The sequence below is a fragment of the Cherax quadricarinatus genome, chromosome 64 (genome assembly GCF_038502225.1).
Source record: "Cherax quadricarinatus isolate ZL_2023a chromosome 64, ASM3850222v1, whole genome shotgun sequence".
Taxonomy (NCBI): domain Eukaryota; kingdom Metazoa; phylum Arthropoda; class Malacostraca; order Decapoda; family Parastacidae; genus Cherax; species Cherax quadricarinatus.
The window spans coordinates 3,000,509-3,016,945 of record NC_091355.1 but is presented as its reverse complement, the minus strand read 5'-3'; the positions used below and the strand labels follow the sequence as shown (position 1 = coordinate 3,016,945).

At 44.9% G+C, this 16,437-nt stretch overlaps 1 protein-coding gene across 6 annotated transcripts in view; it reads left to right on the top strand.

Moving 5' to 3' along the window:
- The window catches only part of Osbp (oxysterol binding protein), a gene marked incomplete in the record, with an annotated part of 248,631 nt that overhangs the window by 78,635 nt on the left and 153,559 nt on the right, over window positions 1-16,437 (top strand). For 4 of the 6 annotated variants that reach the window (XM_070098719.1, XM_070098718.1, XM_070098715.1 and 1 more), the window contains 1 exon segment: window positions 7,862-8,109. In XM_070098719.1, the coding sequence (XP_069954820.1) occupies window positions 7,862-8,109 (248 nt within the window). 6 annotated transcript variants of the gene reach the window in all.

Below are 16,437 nucleotides of genomic sequence, written 5' to 3'. Positions count from 1 at the left end.
AGAGCTACAAGTGGAGGGAGAAGCAGGAAGGCCAGGACGAATGAAGCCAAACTACAAGAAAGGGGACTACACAGGAATGAGGAACTACCTGAACGGGGTTCAGTGGGACAGAGAACTGGCAGGGAAGCCAGTTAATGAGATGATGGAATATGTAGCAACAAAATGCAAGGAGGCTGAGGAGAGGTTTGTACCCAAGGGTAACAGGATTAATGAAAAAGCCAGGATGAGCCCATGGTTTACCCAAAGGTGCAGGGAGGCAAAAACCAAGTGTGCTAGGGAATGGAAGAAATATAGAAGGCAAAGGACCCAGGAGAATAAGGAGAACAGTCGTAGAGCCAGAAACGAATATGCACAGATAAGAAGGGAGGCCCAAAGACAATATGAAAATGACATAGCAGCGAAAGCCAAATCTGACCCGAAACTGTTGTACAGCCACATCAGGAGGAAAACAACAGTCAAGGACCAGGTAATCAGGCTAAGGAAGGAAGGAGGAGAGACAACAAGAAATGACCGTGAAGTATGTGAAGAACTCAACAAGAGATTCAAAGAAGTGTTCACAGAGGAGACAGAAGGGACTCCAGAAAGACGGAGAGGTGGGGCACACCACCAAGTGCTGGACACAGTGCACACAACCGAGGAAGAAGTGAAGAGGCTTCTGAGTGAGCTAGATACCTCAAAGGCAATGGGGCCAGATAACATCTCCCTATGGGTATTGAGAGAGGGAGCAGAGGCGCTATGTGTACCCCTAACAACAATATTCAATACATCTATCGAAACAGGGAGATTGCCCGAGGCATGGAAGACAGCAAATGTAGTCCCAATCTTTAAAAAAGGAGACAGACATGAAGCATTAAACTACAGACCAGTGTCACTGACATGTATAGTATGCAAAATCATGGAGAAGATTATCAGGAGAAGAGTGGTGGAACACCTAGAAAGGAATGATCTCATCAACAGCAGCCAACATGGTTTCAGGGACGGGAAATCCTGTGTCACAAACCTACTGGAGTTCTATGACATGGTGACAGCAGTAAGACAAGAGAGAGAGGGGTGGGTGGATTGCATTTTCTTGGACTGCAAGAAGGCGTTTGACACAGTTCCACACAAGAGATTGGTGCAAAAACTGGAGGACCAAGCAGGGATAACAGGGAAGGCACTACAATGGATCAGGGAATACTTGTCAGGAAGACAGCAGCGAGTCATGGTACGTGGCGAGGTGTCAGAGTGGGCACCTGTGACCAGCGGGGTCCCGCAGGGGTCAGTCCTAGGACCAGTGCTGTTTCTGGTATTTGTGAACGACATGACGGAAGGAATAGACTCTGAGGTGTCCCTGTTTGCAGATGACGTGAAGTTGATGAGACGAATTCACTCGATCGAAGACCAGGCAGAACTACAAAGGGATCTGGACAGGCTGCAGACCTGGTCCAGCAATTGGCTCCTGGAGTTCAATCCCACCAAGTGCAAAGTCATGAAGATTGGGGAAGGGCAAAGAAGGCCGCAGACGGAGTACAGTCTAGGGGGTCAGAGACTACAAACCTCACTCAAGGAAAAAGATCTTGGGGTGAGTATAACACCAGGCACATCTCCTGAAGCGCACATCAACCAAATAACTGCTGCAGCATATGGGCGCCTAGCAAACCTCAGAACAGCATTCCGACATCTTAATAAGGAATCATTCAGGACCCTGTACACCGTGTATGTTAGGCCCATATTGGAGTATGCGGCACCAGTTTGGAACCCACACCTAGCCAAGCACGTGAAGAAACTAGAGAAAGTGCAAAGGTTTGCAACAAGACTAGTCCCAGAGCTAAGAGGTATGTCCTACGAGGAGAGGTTAAGGGAAATCAACCTGACGACACTGGAGGACAGGAGAGATAGGGGGGACATGATAACGACATACAAAATACTGAGAGGAATTGACAAGGTGGACAAAGACAGGATGTTCCAGAGATTGGACACAGTAACAAGGGGACACAGTTGGAAGCTGAAGACACAGATGAATCACAGGGATGTTAGGAAGTATTTCTTCAGCCACAGAGTAGTCAGTAAATGGAATAGTTTGGGAAGCGATGTAGTGGAGGCAGGATCCATACATAGCTTTAAGCAGAGGTATGATAAAGCTCACGGCTCAGGGAGAGTGACCTAGTAGCGATCAGTGAAGAGGCGGGGCCAGGAGCTCGGACTCGACCCCCGCAACCTCAACTAGGTGAGTACACACACACACACACGCACACACACACGGGGCCAGGAGCTGGGTCTCGACCCCTGCAAGCACAATTAGGTGAGTACACACACCAGTGGTAAAGTACACCAGCATGTGAATGAGAGAGACAGCATGAAGTTTGTATTAAGATGTTTAGTCCACCAAGGACTTTATCCATTTATTGATGAAATCAATGGGGGACGAAACATCTCATATGTGGACGAAACATCTCAAATGTGGGACGAAACATCTCATTTGTGGACGAAACATCTCAAATGGGGTACGAAACATCTCATATGTGGGACGAAACATCTCAAGTGTGGGACGAATCATCTCAAATGGGGGACGAAACATCTCATATGTGGACGAAACATCTCAAATGGGGACGAAACATCTCATATGTGGGACGAAACATCTCAAATGTGGGACGAAACATCTCAAATGTGGACGAAACATCTCAAATATGGACGAAACATCTCAAATGTGGGACGAAACATCTCAAATGTAGACGAAACATCTCAAATGTGTGACGAAACATCTCAAATGTGTGACGAAACATCTCAAATGTGGGACGAAACATCTCATATGTGGGACGAAACATCTCAAATGTGGTACGAATCATCTCAAATGTGGGACGAAACATCTCAAATGTGGGACGAAACATCTCAAATGTGGGACGAAACATCTCATATGTGGGACGAAACATCTCAAATGTGGGACGAAACATCTCAAATGTGGGACGAAACATCTCAAATGTGGACGAAACATCTCAAATGTGGGACGAAACATCTCATGTGGGACGAAACATCTCAAATGTGGGACGAATCATCTCAAATGGGGGTCAAAACCTCATAGGTGGGACGAAACATCTCAAATGTGGGACGAATCATCTCAATTGTGGGACGAAACATCTCAAATGTGGACGAAACATCTCAAATGTGGGACGAAACATCTCATATGTGGGACGAAACATCTCAAATGTGGACGAAACATCTCAAATGTGGGACGAAACATCTCATATGTGGGACGAAACATCTCAAATGTGGACGAAACATCTCAAATGTGGGACGAAACATCTCATATGTGGGACGAAACATCTCAAATGTGGGACGAATCATCTCAAATGTGGGACGAAACATCTCAAATGTGGACGAAACACCTCAAATGTGGGACGAAACATCTCATATGTGGGACGAAACATCTCAAATGTGGGACGAAACATCTCAAATGTGGGACGAATCATCTCATATGTGGGACGAATCATGTCAAATGGGGGTCGAAACATCTCATATGTGGGACGAAACATCTCAAATGGGGGACGAAACATCTCAAATGTTGGACGAAACATCTCAAATGGGGGACATAACTCTTCAATAAATTGCATACAGTGCAAGTATCTTAATTCACATGGACGTGTAGGACTGTCACCCAAGCTTTTACCCCTTCTTTATTTACCTCTTACCCCTTCTTAATTTTACCTCTTCTTAATTTACGAGGCTCCTGTGATATACCTGTGATGAGTTCCAAGGGTGGTGCTCTCTCAGGCCGCCCTGATGCTAGGCTTCCTGATTACTTTCCAGTGTGTGTCTAGTTGTTATCCCTGCAGTGTTTTCTTTCCAGTTCTGGAGGCCTTGTCTGAGACCGAGCCTTGAGGGGCGGTGGTTTTCAACATTTATTAAAAAACTAAATAACTTTTGCCAACCTTCTCTTAGAATGTTAGTCTGGATAACACACATATGACCTTTGTCCTTGAAAACGTCAGCAGAGGCCACGTATAATGATTAACATTCACAGCTCTTCATCCACTTTCATCATTCACATCTATACACAACCCACACATGGGAGAGAGAGAAGCTTAGGACGACGTTTCGGTCAGTCTAGAACCATTCCCAAGTCTCACTGACCGTGTGACTTGTGAATTGTCGTAGACGGACCGAAACGTCGTCTTTATTTTTCTCTCTTACCTGCGGGTTATTTGTGTATTGTTCCAGTCACGGTATTGTGCCTTTTTTGTTCTTGAACAATCACACCTGTTCTTCAAGACGATCTTTCAGAAGTTCACTAAAATACAAGTCACTTGGGTGTTTGCTGTCTTGCGTAAGTTCTAGTTGTGGGTTTTACCTTATACATTCCGTGGGTCCTGTCTCAGACCAGACCTGGTTGATGCAGCGGATGCGCTGTTGGTTCTCGCAACATGCATTCTTCTGGGTATCTTCATCGAGGAAACGTTTCGTCAGACAGTTGCTTCATCGGTCCTATACAAAGAAGAATGGTGAATATCAGAAGGAGTCTGAGGTAATCAGTCTCTCGGCCTGGAGTTGATGTGGTCAGTCCATCAATCTTGAAAAGATTGATGGACTGATTAACTCGAACTCCTGCTGACCTTCACCATTATTCTTTGTATAGGACTGATGAAGCCACTGTGTGACGAAACGTCTTCTCAGTAAAGATACCAAAGTGTTGCACATGTGTCTAATTTATCAACAAGTCGGTTCTCTGAACCATTTATCTACATTCTTGTTTCAAGTATTCCAACCTTGAGTTGCTACACTTGGCCGCTGTTGAAGTTCGTTATCTCTGAATTGAATGAAACACGTCAATGAGGTATGGAAATTTTTCATATAACAATGATTCACTTGATTTACAAGCTTCTTTTGGTTTTGAACTTGACACCTACGATCAGGCTGGTGATAGTGTATGGTGGTGTATTCTGACGTGATAGTGTATGGTGGTTTGTATTAATGTGATACTGTATGGTGGTGTGTATGTAATGGTGTATGGTGTGTATGTGTGATAGTGTATGGTGTATTCTTACGTGACATTGTTTGGTGGTGTGTATGTATTTGTACATAATGGTGTATAATTGTGTGATAGAGTATGGTGGTGTATACTTTCGTTATGGTGCAGGGTGATTTCTAGTCTACTGAGCCCTCTAATATCGTAAAATTGTGTACGTGTTGGCCTCCAACACTTTCACGTGCCTTTTATTCCAATTTTCCTTTACCCCAAGACACAAAAAGTAGTTTGGTACCGCAACAGTGACTCATGCGATGTGATGAAGGATGAAGGAAGGGGAGGATGTTGACGCAGCGGTGGTTGGGCAGAGCGAGTGTGTTGACGGAATAAAATAGACGGCGGCAGTGGTAGTGGTGTCAAATGTGTGAGCAGTGGCAAGAGTGGCACCAAGCTGTCAGGGAGAGTGATGGAGTAAGGGAAAGGTTGGAAGGGAGAGGGGCATCAAGCTGCCAGGGAGAGTGATGGAAAGGGTGGGAGGGAGGTGCCGAATGTTGGAGTAGGGGTTAGAGGGTGGCACCAAGCTGCCAGGGTTAGTGATGGAAGGGAAGGGAGTCGCGAGGACAACATCACTTTCCGCCAATATGGAAGTTGACATGGCTAGTTAACTGGTGAAGAAAGTATCGTGTAGTGGCTTGTGTGTGTGTGAAAGATAGTTCATGTGTTGGTCCCATTATAAGATAAAAGGTTTTGGCGAGTTCATAGTTTTGGTACTCTTACTCGCCTAGAGTTGAGGCTCGGCTCCTGACCCACAGCCCAGACTATTTTGATCTGAATCATTGATTCCTGTCCTCTTGGGCCATATCATATACTATTATCTTGAAGCTGCTTATTAACTTTGCCTGGACCACTGCTTCATCCAAGTCACTCTACTTACAGGCCGCTGCACTGCGGCCTGTACACTGCTAGACAGAACCATCAGTGTACGCATGATGTTCACTGCTAGACAGAACCATCAGTGTACGCATGATCACTGCTAGACAGAACCATCAGTGTACGCATGATGTTCACTGAACAGTATGATGTGTACGTGCTTAACAGTGGTTACCTTCACTGTTGTCTTAACTAGCTGTTGATTTTCAGTGTGCAGGAAGTGTAGACACCAGACACAACTCTACGGTGTGCACCAGCCGGGTTTTGTTTACCTATTTCTTGGCTACCTCCACACTTTGTGTCATGGAATATTATTATTATTATTATTATTTATTTATTATTTTTTTAACACATTGGCCGTCTCCCACTGAGGTAGGTTGACCCGAGAAAGAAACATTCACCATCATTCACACTATCACTGTTTTGCCAGAGACGCGGATACGACAGTTCAGGTGATCCTTCTAACAGCACATATCCCCACCCCTCCTTTAGAGTCCAGGCATTGTACTTCCCACCGCCAGGACTCAAGTCCGGCTAACAGGTTTCCCTGAATCCCTTCGTAAATGTAACACAGCTCACACTCCAACAGCTCGTCAGGTTCCAAAAACCATTTCCTCCACTCCTGTCTAACACGCTCTAACACTGGCTCTAAGCAGGAGTTTACTGGCAGGGTTGCATCTACTATTATTGCCACGCTATTGGTTAACAACTAGATCAACCACGTTAAACTAGACATAAGAGTTAACTGGGCATCTACACTGCAAATTTAATTATTTGCCATCGTAATGGCGTTTAAAGTTGAGCTTAACTCATTGATTACTACGATCCTGTCCATCACTGAAGGCACTCGACTCACGTAATCACGCTAACAATATGCTCCTTGGAGAACCATGTATAACTAATAAAAAAAACACGAGAAATAGTAATTAATGTTCATTTTTTATTAATTTCATCACACTGAATTATTCTTTCATGATAAAACCGAAGTTTGCCAAAGAAAGTTCCCTGAAGTAAAAATGTAGACTATATCACATATTTTATGTATTTGTCTGCCATTAGGAATAGTATCAAGAGAGAAGCAATTAATGAAACTGTCATAGAAATACAGTTGGAAGCCTGAGATCTCTCACTATAATAACGCGAATGTAGATATGTAGGTCTACAGAACTACTTGCAATGTCAACAGGCTGACTGATGTTGTAGTAGCCAGGCTTAGGTTTGATTGCTAGTACTTCTGGCAGTTTGGCAGACATATAGATGATGATTATCAAAAATGCAAAATATGTGGGCACCTTTATGGTCACTTTCTTGAACCTTGTGCTTAATTGTCCACTTATTGAGGGATATAGAGATAGTATAAAAACCTGTGAGATATTTCAAGGTAAGTTAATGAAAATAAGATACCAGATATATTAACCAAATATCCTAAATTTGCTTCCAACAGATTAGAAAATTACAGATAAAAATCCAGATGTACTCCTGTTAACCCCGTTGGGATCTAGTTCCTGGGCTTTTTGTATACCCATATAAATTGTGTACCTCATACCCACAGGATGGGCATGAGGTACACAAACTAGCTACTTCGACGACATACTCTAAGATATTTTATTGAGTAAACATTCCTCTTAATTGATGTCAGCCAGCTTGATTGATGCCTGGCTTACACGACCCAATCATACCTACCCTAAAACTGTGTATAGTGTGTGTCTCCACCACATTTCATCAATGTCTTGAGCAATTGTGACACATTTATTGCCCTGTCTCCCCTCCTCTCTTCTCGTTTGGCTTTTTCAGTTGTCCTCTATTATTTCCCTGCACTTCTTTTTCTCTCCTCCCCAACTTCCCTTGTCTCCCCGGCTTCTCTTGTCTCCCCGACTTCTCTTGTCTCCCCGACTTCTCTTGTCTCCCCGACTTCTCTTGTCTCCCCGGCTTCTCTTGTCTCCCCAACTTCTCTTGTCTCCCCGACTTCCATTAACTCTGCACTTGTTTCAGAAGATGAAGACGAAGAGGACGTTAGCGACTCCGGAGTGGACGACGTATCCAACACACAGAAGGTGCTGACGGCGAAACTTGAGGACCTACGCACGTGCCACGACCTTATCATCAAGCATGGGGCGGCGCTGCAGAAGTCACTGGGGGAACTGGAAGCCATCGACAACACCCACGACCTCACCGCTAAGACTAAGACCGTCAACGAGAGGGCGACGCTCTTCAGGATCTCTTCCAACGCCATGATTAACGTTAGTACTTCCTCTCCTCACTCTTGTAATCTCTGATTAAAGTTTTAACACCAGCTGTTTCCTCGCAAGGTGACTCGTTGAAGGAAGTACATTCACCATCATTCACTCTACACGGACGTCATTATTTGAATGAACTTATAAACGGCAACACCTCCAACCATTTTTTTAATGTATAGATATAGTATTAAGTAATAATTATATATTTTACATCACTATTTATAGTTTAAAAAGTAGATTTATGCTCATGGTTCCGGGGATACCCGGACGAGGATGTGCCTTCGTAACCGTTTTAACCATTTGATGTATTTATAATTGGGATAGTCTAACAGCGTGAGAGCTCTCTTGTATTATTGTAGATTTGTTGGTGGGATTAATTTTTTTGAATTGCAGGGTTAATTTTTTTTTTTTTTTGTGTGTGTGTGTGTGTGTGTGTGTGTGTGTGTGTGTGTGTGTGTGTGTGTGTGTGTGTGTGTGTGTGTGTGTAGAACTCCTGACCTTGCTTCTTAACATTCTGTCCACTGTGGTATTTAGTTTGTAATCTGGATTTTTATAATGTCAGTAGTGTATTCACAAATTTGTTTTAGTGGCGTTGTCTTGGTTATTTTCAGCGCCTCTTGAGCTTCATCGTCCATTATTACTGTTTGTAGACTCTTGAATTAGTGTGTCATTTGCCTCCGAGTTGCCAATACCAGTTTGTACTACTTCCCTGAGACAAAAAATACTTCATAACTTCCCTGTGTCTTGTGTGATTTATAGTTTCCGTCTATGTTCTCATATTCTTGTTCCTCGCATTTCAAACAGTTTAGTTCTATTTGCCGTATCATTTCCTCTTAGTATTTTGTATGTCATACTCATGTCTCTTTAGTCTTCCTCTCTCCCAGAGTTGTCAGGTTCAGCTTCAGTCTCTCGTGCACAGCCCTCAGCACTAGGACTGGACTTGTTACATATTTTTGGAGCTTTTCTAGTTTCTGGATATTCTCAAGTTTTAGTTCTACGCCGGTGTTCTACATGCTGACGTGTCCCTGAGGTGGTTGATGCATCATCCTCAGTCATTCAATATTGAGGGTCTTGAGGGGAATTCCAGGAATACTGTGTAGATCTCGTGACACATTGTTACAGTAATTGGCACTGCTGGCACTTAGTGAGTGCTGTCCTAAGTGTTGGTACTTCAGTGTATGGTGTTGCGGTAGTGGGTTTGTTGTGGGTGTGGGTGCTTGTAGGAGTGACTGTCTGGCCGCGTATGATGTGGCCTCCGTGGTGAAGGTTGAATCACGGAGGCAGGAGCTGGTTCACCTCCAGCTTTCTCTCACCCCGTTAACCCTCAACCTGCCCTAGGACCTGCAGTGTGTGTGTGTGTGTGTGTGTGTGTGTGTACTCACCTAATTGTGGTTGCAGGGGTCGAGACTCGGCTCCTGGACCCGCCTCTTCACTGAACGCTACTAGGTCCTCTCTCTCCCTGCTCCCTGAGTTTTATCATACCTCATCTTAAAGCTATGTATGGGTCCTACCTCCACTACATCACTCGCTATACTGCTCCACTTCCTGACGACTCTGACTGAAGGAATACTTCCTAACATCCCTGTGACTCATTTGAGTCTTCAACTTCCAAGAGTGGCCCCTCGTTTCTGTGTCTCCTCTCTGGAACATCTTGCCTGTCCACCTTGTCTGTTCCATGCAGTATTTTGTATGTCGTTATCATGTCTCCCCTAACCCTCCTGTCCTCCAGTGTCGTCAGGCCGATTTCCCTTAACCTTTCTTCGTGGGACATTCCCCTTAGCTCTGGAACTAACCTTGTCTCAAACCTTTGCCCTTTCTCTAATTTCTTGATGCGCTTGATTAAGTGTGGGTTTCAAACTGGTGCTGCATACTCTAGTATGGCGATGACGTACCCGGTGTACAGTGTCGTGTGTGTGTGTGTGTGTGTGTGTGTGTGTGTGTGTGTGTGTGTGTGTGTCTGTCTGTCTGTCTGTCTGCCGCTAGCTTGCTACGAGAAAACTACAAGTAAGTGTTTAGTACTCTGCTCTTGGCTCCTCGGAGAAAGACAGTAGGGAGGAGCGGAAAAAGACAAATAAGAAAGAGACATAGGCCATTAGGTCTACTGCAGTGTTCCTTTTATAAGGAAAATTATCCAAACTAGAATGAGGGGGCGTGGAAAGGAAGGAGATAATGTTAGTCGTGGAAAGAGAGAGAATGTAGGACGTGGGAAGAGAGTAGAGGAGATATGGAAGGTGGTAGGAAAAAAACCAGGAAGATGGATGGTAGGATGTGGAGAGAGTGGAGGATGAAACAAGGAAATGCGTGGAAGGAGACAGGAAGAAGAGGGAAGTGAAAGTCAGGAAAACAACTGAGAGTTGTTTATCAGGGCCGAGATCTTTGATGCCCAGAGGAAATATTACCATGACCCCCTACATGCAGGGGTGGGACGTTACCCACACTTCAGGTATACCTCTCAGGGGCGGGACGTTACCCACACTTCAGGTATACCGCTCAGGGGCGGGACGTTACCCACACTTCAGGTATACCTCTCAGGGGCGGGACGTTCAGGTATACCTCTCAGGGGCGGGACGTTACCCACACTTCAGGTATACCGCTCAGGAGCGGGACGTTACCCACACTTCAGGTATACCTCTCAGGGGCGGGACGTTACCCACACTTCAGGTATACCTCTCAGGGGCGGGACGTTACCCACACTTCAGGTATACCTCTCAGGGGCGGGACGTTCAGGTATACCTCTCAGGGGCGGGACGTTACCCACACTTCAGGTATACCGCTCAGGAGCGGGACGTTACCCACACTTCAGGTATATCTCTCAGGGGCGGGACGTTACCCCACACTTCAGGTATACCTCTCAGGGGCGGGACGTTACCCACACTTCAGGTATACCGCTCAGGGGCGGCACGTTACCCACACTTCAGGTATACCTCTCAGGGGGTGGGACGTTACCCACACTTCAGGTATATCTCTCAGGGGCGGGACGTTACCCACACTCCAGGTATACTTCTCAGGGGCGGGACGTTACCCACACTCCAGGTATACTTCTCAGGGGCGGGACGTTACCCACACTCCAGGTATACCGCTCCGGGACGGGAATACGTTACCCTAACTCCTGGTATACCTCTCAGGGACGGGTAGATGTTGCCCTCACTCTAGGTATACCTCCCAGGGCCGGCGAGACGTTACCCTCACCCCAGGTATACCTCTCAGGGACGTTACCCACACTCCAGGTATACCTCTCAGGTACGGGGAGACGTTACCCTCACTGCACGTATACCTCTCGGGGAGGGCGATACGTTACCCTCACTGCAGGTATACCTCTCAGGGACGGGGAAACGTTACCCTCACTGGAGGTATACCTCTCAAGGACGGGAAGACGTTACCTTCACTGCAGGTATACCTCTCAGGGACGGGGAAACGTTACCCTCACTCCAGGTATACCTGTCAGGGACAGGGAAACGTTACCCTCACTGGAGGTATACCTCTCAAGGACGGGAAGACGTTACCCTCACTCCAGGTATACCTCTCAAGGACGGGAAGACGTTACCCTCACTCCAGGTATACCTGTCAGGGACGGGGAAACGTTACCCTCACTGGAGGTATACCTCTCAAGGACGGGAAGACGTTACCCTCACTCCAGGTATACCTCTCAAGGACGGGAAGACGTTACCCTCACTCCAGGTATACCTGTCAGGGACAGGGAAACGTTACCCTCACTGGAGGTATACCTCTCAAGGACGGGAAGACGTTACCCTCACTGGAGGTATACCTCTCAAGGACGGGAAGACGTTACCCTCACTGGAGGTATACCTCTCAAGGACGGGAAGACGTTACCCTCACTGGAGGTATACCTCTCAAGGACGGGAAGACGTTACCCTCACTGGAGGTATATCTCTCAAGGACGGGAAGACGTTACCCCTCACTCCAGGTATACCTCTCAAGGACGGGAAGACGTTACCCCTCACTCCAGGTATACCTCTCAAGGACGGGAAGACGTTACCCCTCACTCCAGGTATACCTCTCATATATCTTGTCACAGGTTTCAGGAGCTTTTTCTATTTTTCCTCCAGGCAGCACTGCCTTTGGTCAGGCTTCCTTATCGAGCGCCAGGTCAAGCAGACTGTTGCTGTTAACAGCACGCTAACCAGGATTGAAATTAATGTATGGTTGATTTGTCACTTGGCGGCTGCAGTAGTCCAGCATTCTTTTAAAGACTTTTGCATTTGTTTTAGAAATAATAATATCTGCTGGTAGCAGGTTGAAAATCTTGGGTCAAGGATGTTGATAGTTTTCTCTTGTTGTGCTGATGGGAGACTCAACTTTTAATCGAATTTATTTTGCACTTCCTCTAACTTTTCTCACTCTAGTAAGTTACGCGGTGTTAGTTGTGGTAGCACAAATTCGGGACAGGTTCCTCCGATATCTTCCAGGTATATGTTATGAGGTATCTTTCAACCTTTCTCCAGAGAGCAAATTTCGGCTACTTTAAGGCGATTCCAGTAGTTTCAAATGTTTTATTGAGTGTTCAGGCAGGAAGCTATCTTTGCACATTTTCCGGCCCTAATATCTCTTTGACTTGAAGGAAACTGAGCAAAGGACGATATTCTATACTTGAGAGCTCAAGTGATTTAAGTTGTTCTGTCATTGGCGTTATTTCTCTTGTTTTTGAAGTTTGCATGATCCACTCCATCAACTTTCTGGTCTTCGATACATTTATTTAGTTGTGTCCGGTAAATGACTCTACCAGGTTATCGTCAAGTAAATCTAAATAATGTTCTGTATAACAAAAAAAAAAAAAAAAGCACAATACCGTGACTGGAACGATACAGTGTGACTTTGTAAATGTTCTGTATGTGTGCGTCCTAAACATTGTCGTCTCACAACCAAATAAACATTTTTGCTTCTGTTTGTAAAATAATTTTTAGGTGTCTTGCATAGAAGTTACCTTGACCACTTGGGTCAAGTGGACAGCAACAATGTAGTTGTGTAATGCATAGCGACATTTATATACTACACGGGAAGTGCCTTCCCGGAGGCTTCCTGCCATGCATTTATACAATAGTTTTTACAGTATTATTTATAACCGTCAGTGGCAACATATGCGAGTTGTTAGGGGGTGGGGGGAGTTCCCCTGAGGGTTGACATGGTCTGGGGAGGTCCCTAGAGAACTGGGGTATACACCATATGGTTGTCATCCAGGGGTTAGAGTGTTATATTAATGATGTACGTAACCCACAAGTTAATGAATAAGACACATGTTTTGTACAGTGTCGTATTCATCAGCTGGGAACACTTGGCCTCAACACTGTCAGCCTGGTCTGGGATCGGGCCTCGGGGACGGTGACTCCCGGGTGTTACCACAAGTAACGTACAGGTAACACGTTGTAAACAGTTCAGTTATGAGGCTAAGTGTTCATATCCTATATAGCACTTATCTAAGGTAGTCTAACATATCCAGGATGCAACCCACAAATATTTAACTAGCACCCAGGTGCCTGCTTGCTGCTGCATAAATGAAGGTAGTAAGTGTAACGAGATTTCTCCAAACGTTTCGACCCAGCCGGGAAGCGCTAAACTCATAAGGGTGATAGTGCCTGTATATATTGCAAGGGGTTTATGATGCAGGTGGCTGGTGTGGGTTTGCTGGCGTTGTGGTGGCATAATGTAGAGTGAGGGTGGTACCAGATGAACCAAGCTGGTCTCGCGCTTGTACCTGGGAGGATACTCCTGCATCCGGTACACGTGTTCCAGGGTGGGGTGGGGGTGGTTCCCCCGGTACACGTGTACCAGGGTGGGGTGGGGTGGTGCACCCGGTACATGTGTACCAGGGTGGGGTGGGGTGGTGCACCCGGTACATGTGTACCAGGGTGGGTGCAGATGCACTCAGCGTGCCTCACACCTTCTCTCGGCCAAGGTCGCCGGCTAGCCCTCACTGCTGCCGCCACCACACTCCCTTCCTTCCTCTGTTACTGCTCTCCTTCCTTCTTTCTTCTGTCTTCTCCCCCTCCATTATAATCATATCTTAATTATTTAATCGTGATCATTTTTATGTTTATAATTTAATATTTAATTGAAGCTCTATTACTAAATCTTTCTTCTTCTTGACGTGGAACAGTAAAGTTGTATGGGTTATCCAGCTCATGGAGTGGTGAGCTGGTAACTTCAGGCTCTAATGCTACTAACCAGTGAGTGAGCAGAGTAGCACAACAATACACTACTTGAAAAATTAACATGCAGCCAAAACAGTATTTCAGTAGGATAAGTTTGTATTCAAACTATCAAATATTATTGCATTTTGTTTGCAAAAAAAAAAAAATGTAGCATTTATCTAGTATCATTAATAATGCTGGAATGATGTCCTGTGATATTATGGTTACTATATTTGTTGTTATAGAAAATAACATAGTAATGAAATATAATCAAGCGTATATTGAAGAATGTAGTGACGTACTTTGATATAAAGTAACTAAATTATCTGAACGTTAAATAGACTATCTTTACGCTGCCACAATGTTACATTATAAACAGTTGTACAGTGTACACCATGCCTCACACGCTGATTTGTGCAACCTGTTACTCACAGGTTTGTTAACCTTGTTGAACCTCAGCAGTTAGATTGGTCAGGAAACAGGACAAGTGTTTCCTGACGCGGGTTTTAGTCAAATGATGACCCACAACAGTGTGTGTGGGTTGTGTATGACCCAGACTGCTGCTAAGGCCCAGAGCTGAAACAGCCTCGTAGTGTCGTGTTCATGGCCATCTCTCTGTGTTGTCTGGGAAACAGTGAAGGCAGTAACATGATAGTGTTCCAATATTCCTCGTAGCCTCTAGTTTTAATTGCAGTTATGTATTTGGCAAGATAATCCTTTTCTCCACATTTTATTGATTCATATTTCCTCAGGCGACCAGCTATTTAAAAATACTTATAATTTTTGTTAATTGTAAAGTTTATGCCAACTAAAAACTAACAACACACAACCCGCACATAAGAGAAAGGAGCTTACGACGACGTTTCGGTCCGATTTAGACCATTTACTAAGTCACACTAACTTGTTTATTGTTCTAGTCACGGTACTGTATCTTTTTGTTTATAAAAACTAACAATCAATAAGACACTAGATACTGAGTAATTGCTATTGAATAATATTTTTTGATAAAATATATGCTTTAGTAGGAATGTAGTTTTTAAAGTGTTCCAATATGGCAGGTAACCTCGGCCTATGACGTCATGGCCCTGCCAGTGTAGCACTTACACCAGTGCATCGTTCTCAGCACTTACATTTACACTTCCACCAGTGCATCGTTCTCAGCACTTACATTTACACTTCCACCAGTGCATCGTTCTCAGCACTTACATTTACACTTCCACCAGTGCATCGTTCTCAGCACTTACATTTACACTTCCACCAGTGCATCGTTCTCAGTACTTACATTTACACTTCCACCAGTGCATCGTTCTCAGCACTTACATTTTCACTTCCACCAGTGCATCGTTCTCAGCACTTACATTTACACTTCCACCAGTGCATCGTTCTCAACACTTACATTTTCACTTCCACCAGTGCATCGTTCTCAACACTTACATTTACACTTCCACCAGTGCATCGTTCTCAGCACTTACATTTACACTTCCACCAGTGCATCGTTCTCAGCACTTACATTTACACTTCCACCAGTGCATCGTTCTCAGCACTTACATTTACACTTCCACCAGTGCATCGTTCTCAGCACTTACATTTTCACTTCCACCAGTGCATCGTTCTCAACACTTACATTTTCACTTCCACCAGTGCATCGTTCTCAACACTTACATTTACACTTCCACCATTTTCACTTCCACCAGTGCATCGTTCTCAACACTTACATTTACACTTCCACCAGTGCATCGTTCTCAACACTTACATTTTCACTTCCACCAGTGCATCGTTCTCAACACTTACATTTTCACTTCCACCAGTGCATCGTTCTCAACACTTACATTTACACTTCCACCAGTGCATCGTTCTCAGCACTTACATTTTCACTTCCACCAGTGCATCGTTCTCAACACTTACATTTTCACTTCCACCAGTGCATCGTTCTCAACACTTACATTTACACTTCCACCAGTGCATCGTTCTCAACACTTACATTTTCACTTCCACCAGTGCATCGTTCTCAACACTTACATTTTCACTTCCACCAGTGCATCGTTCTCAACACTTACATTTTCACTTCCACCAGTGCATCGTTCTCAACACTTACATTTTCACTTCCACCAGTGCATCGTTCTCAACACTTACATTTTCACTTCCACCAGTGCATCGTTCTCAACACTTACATTTTCACTTCCAC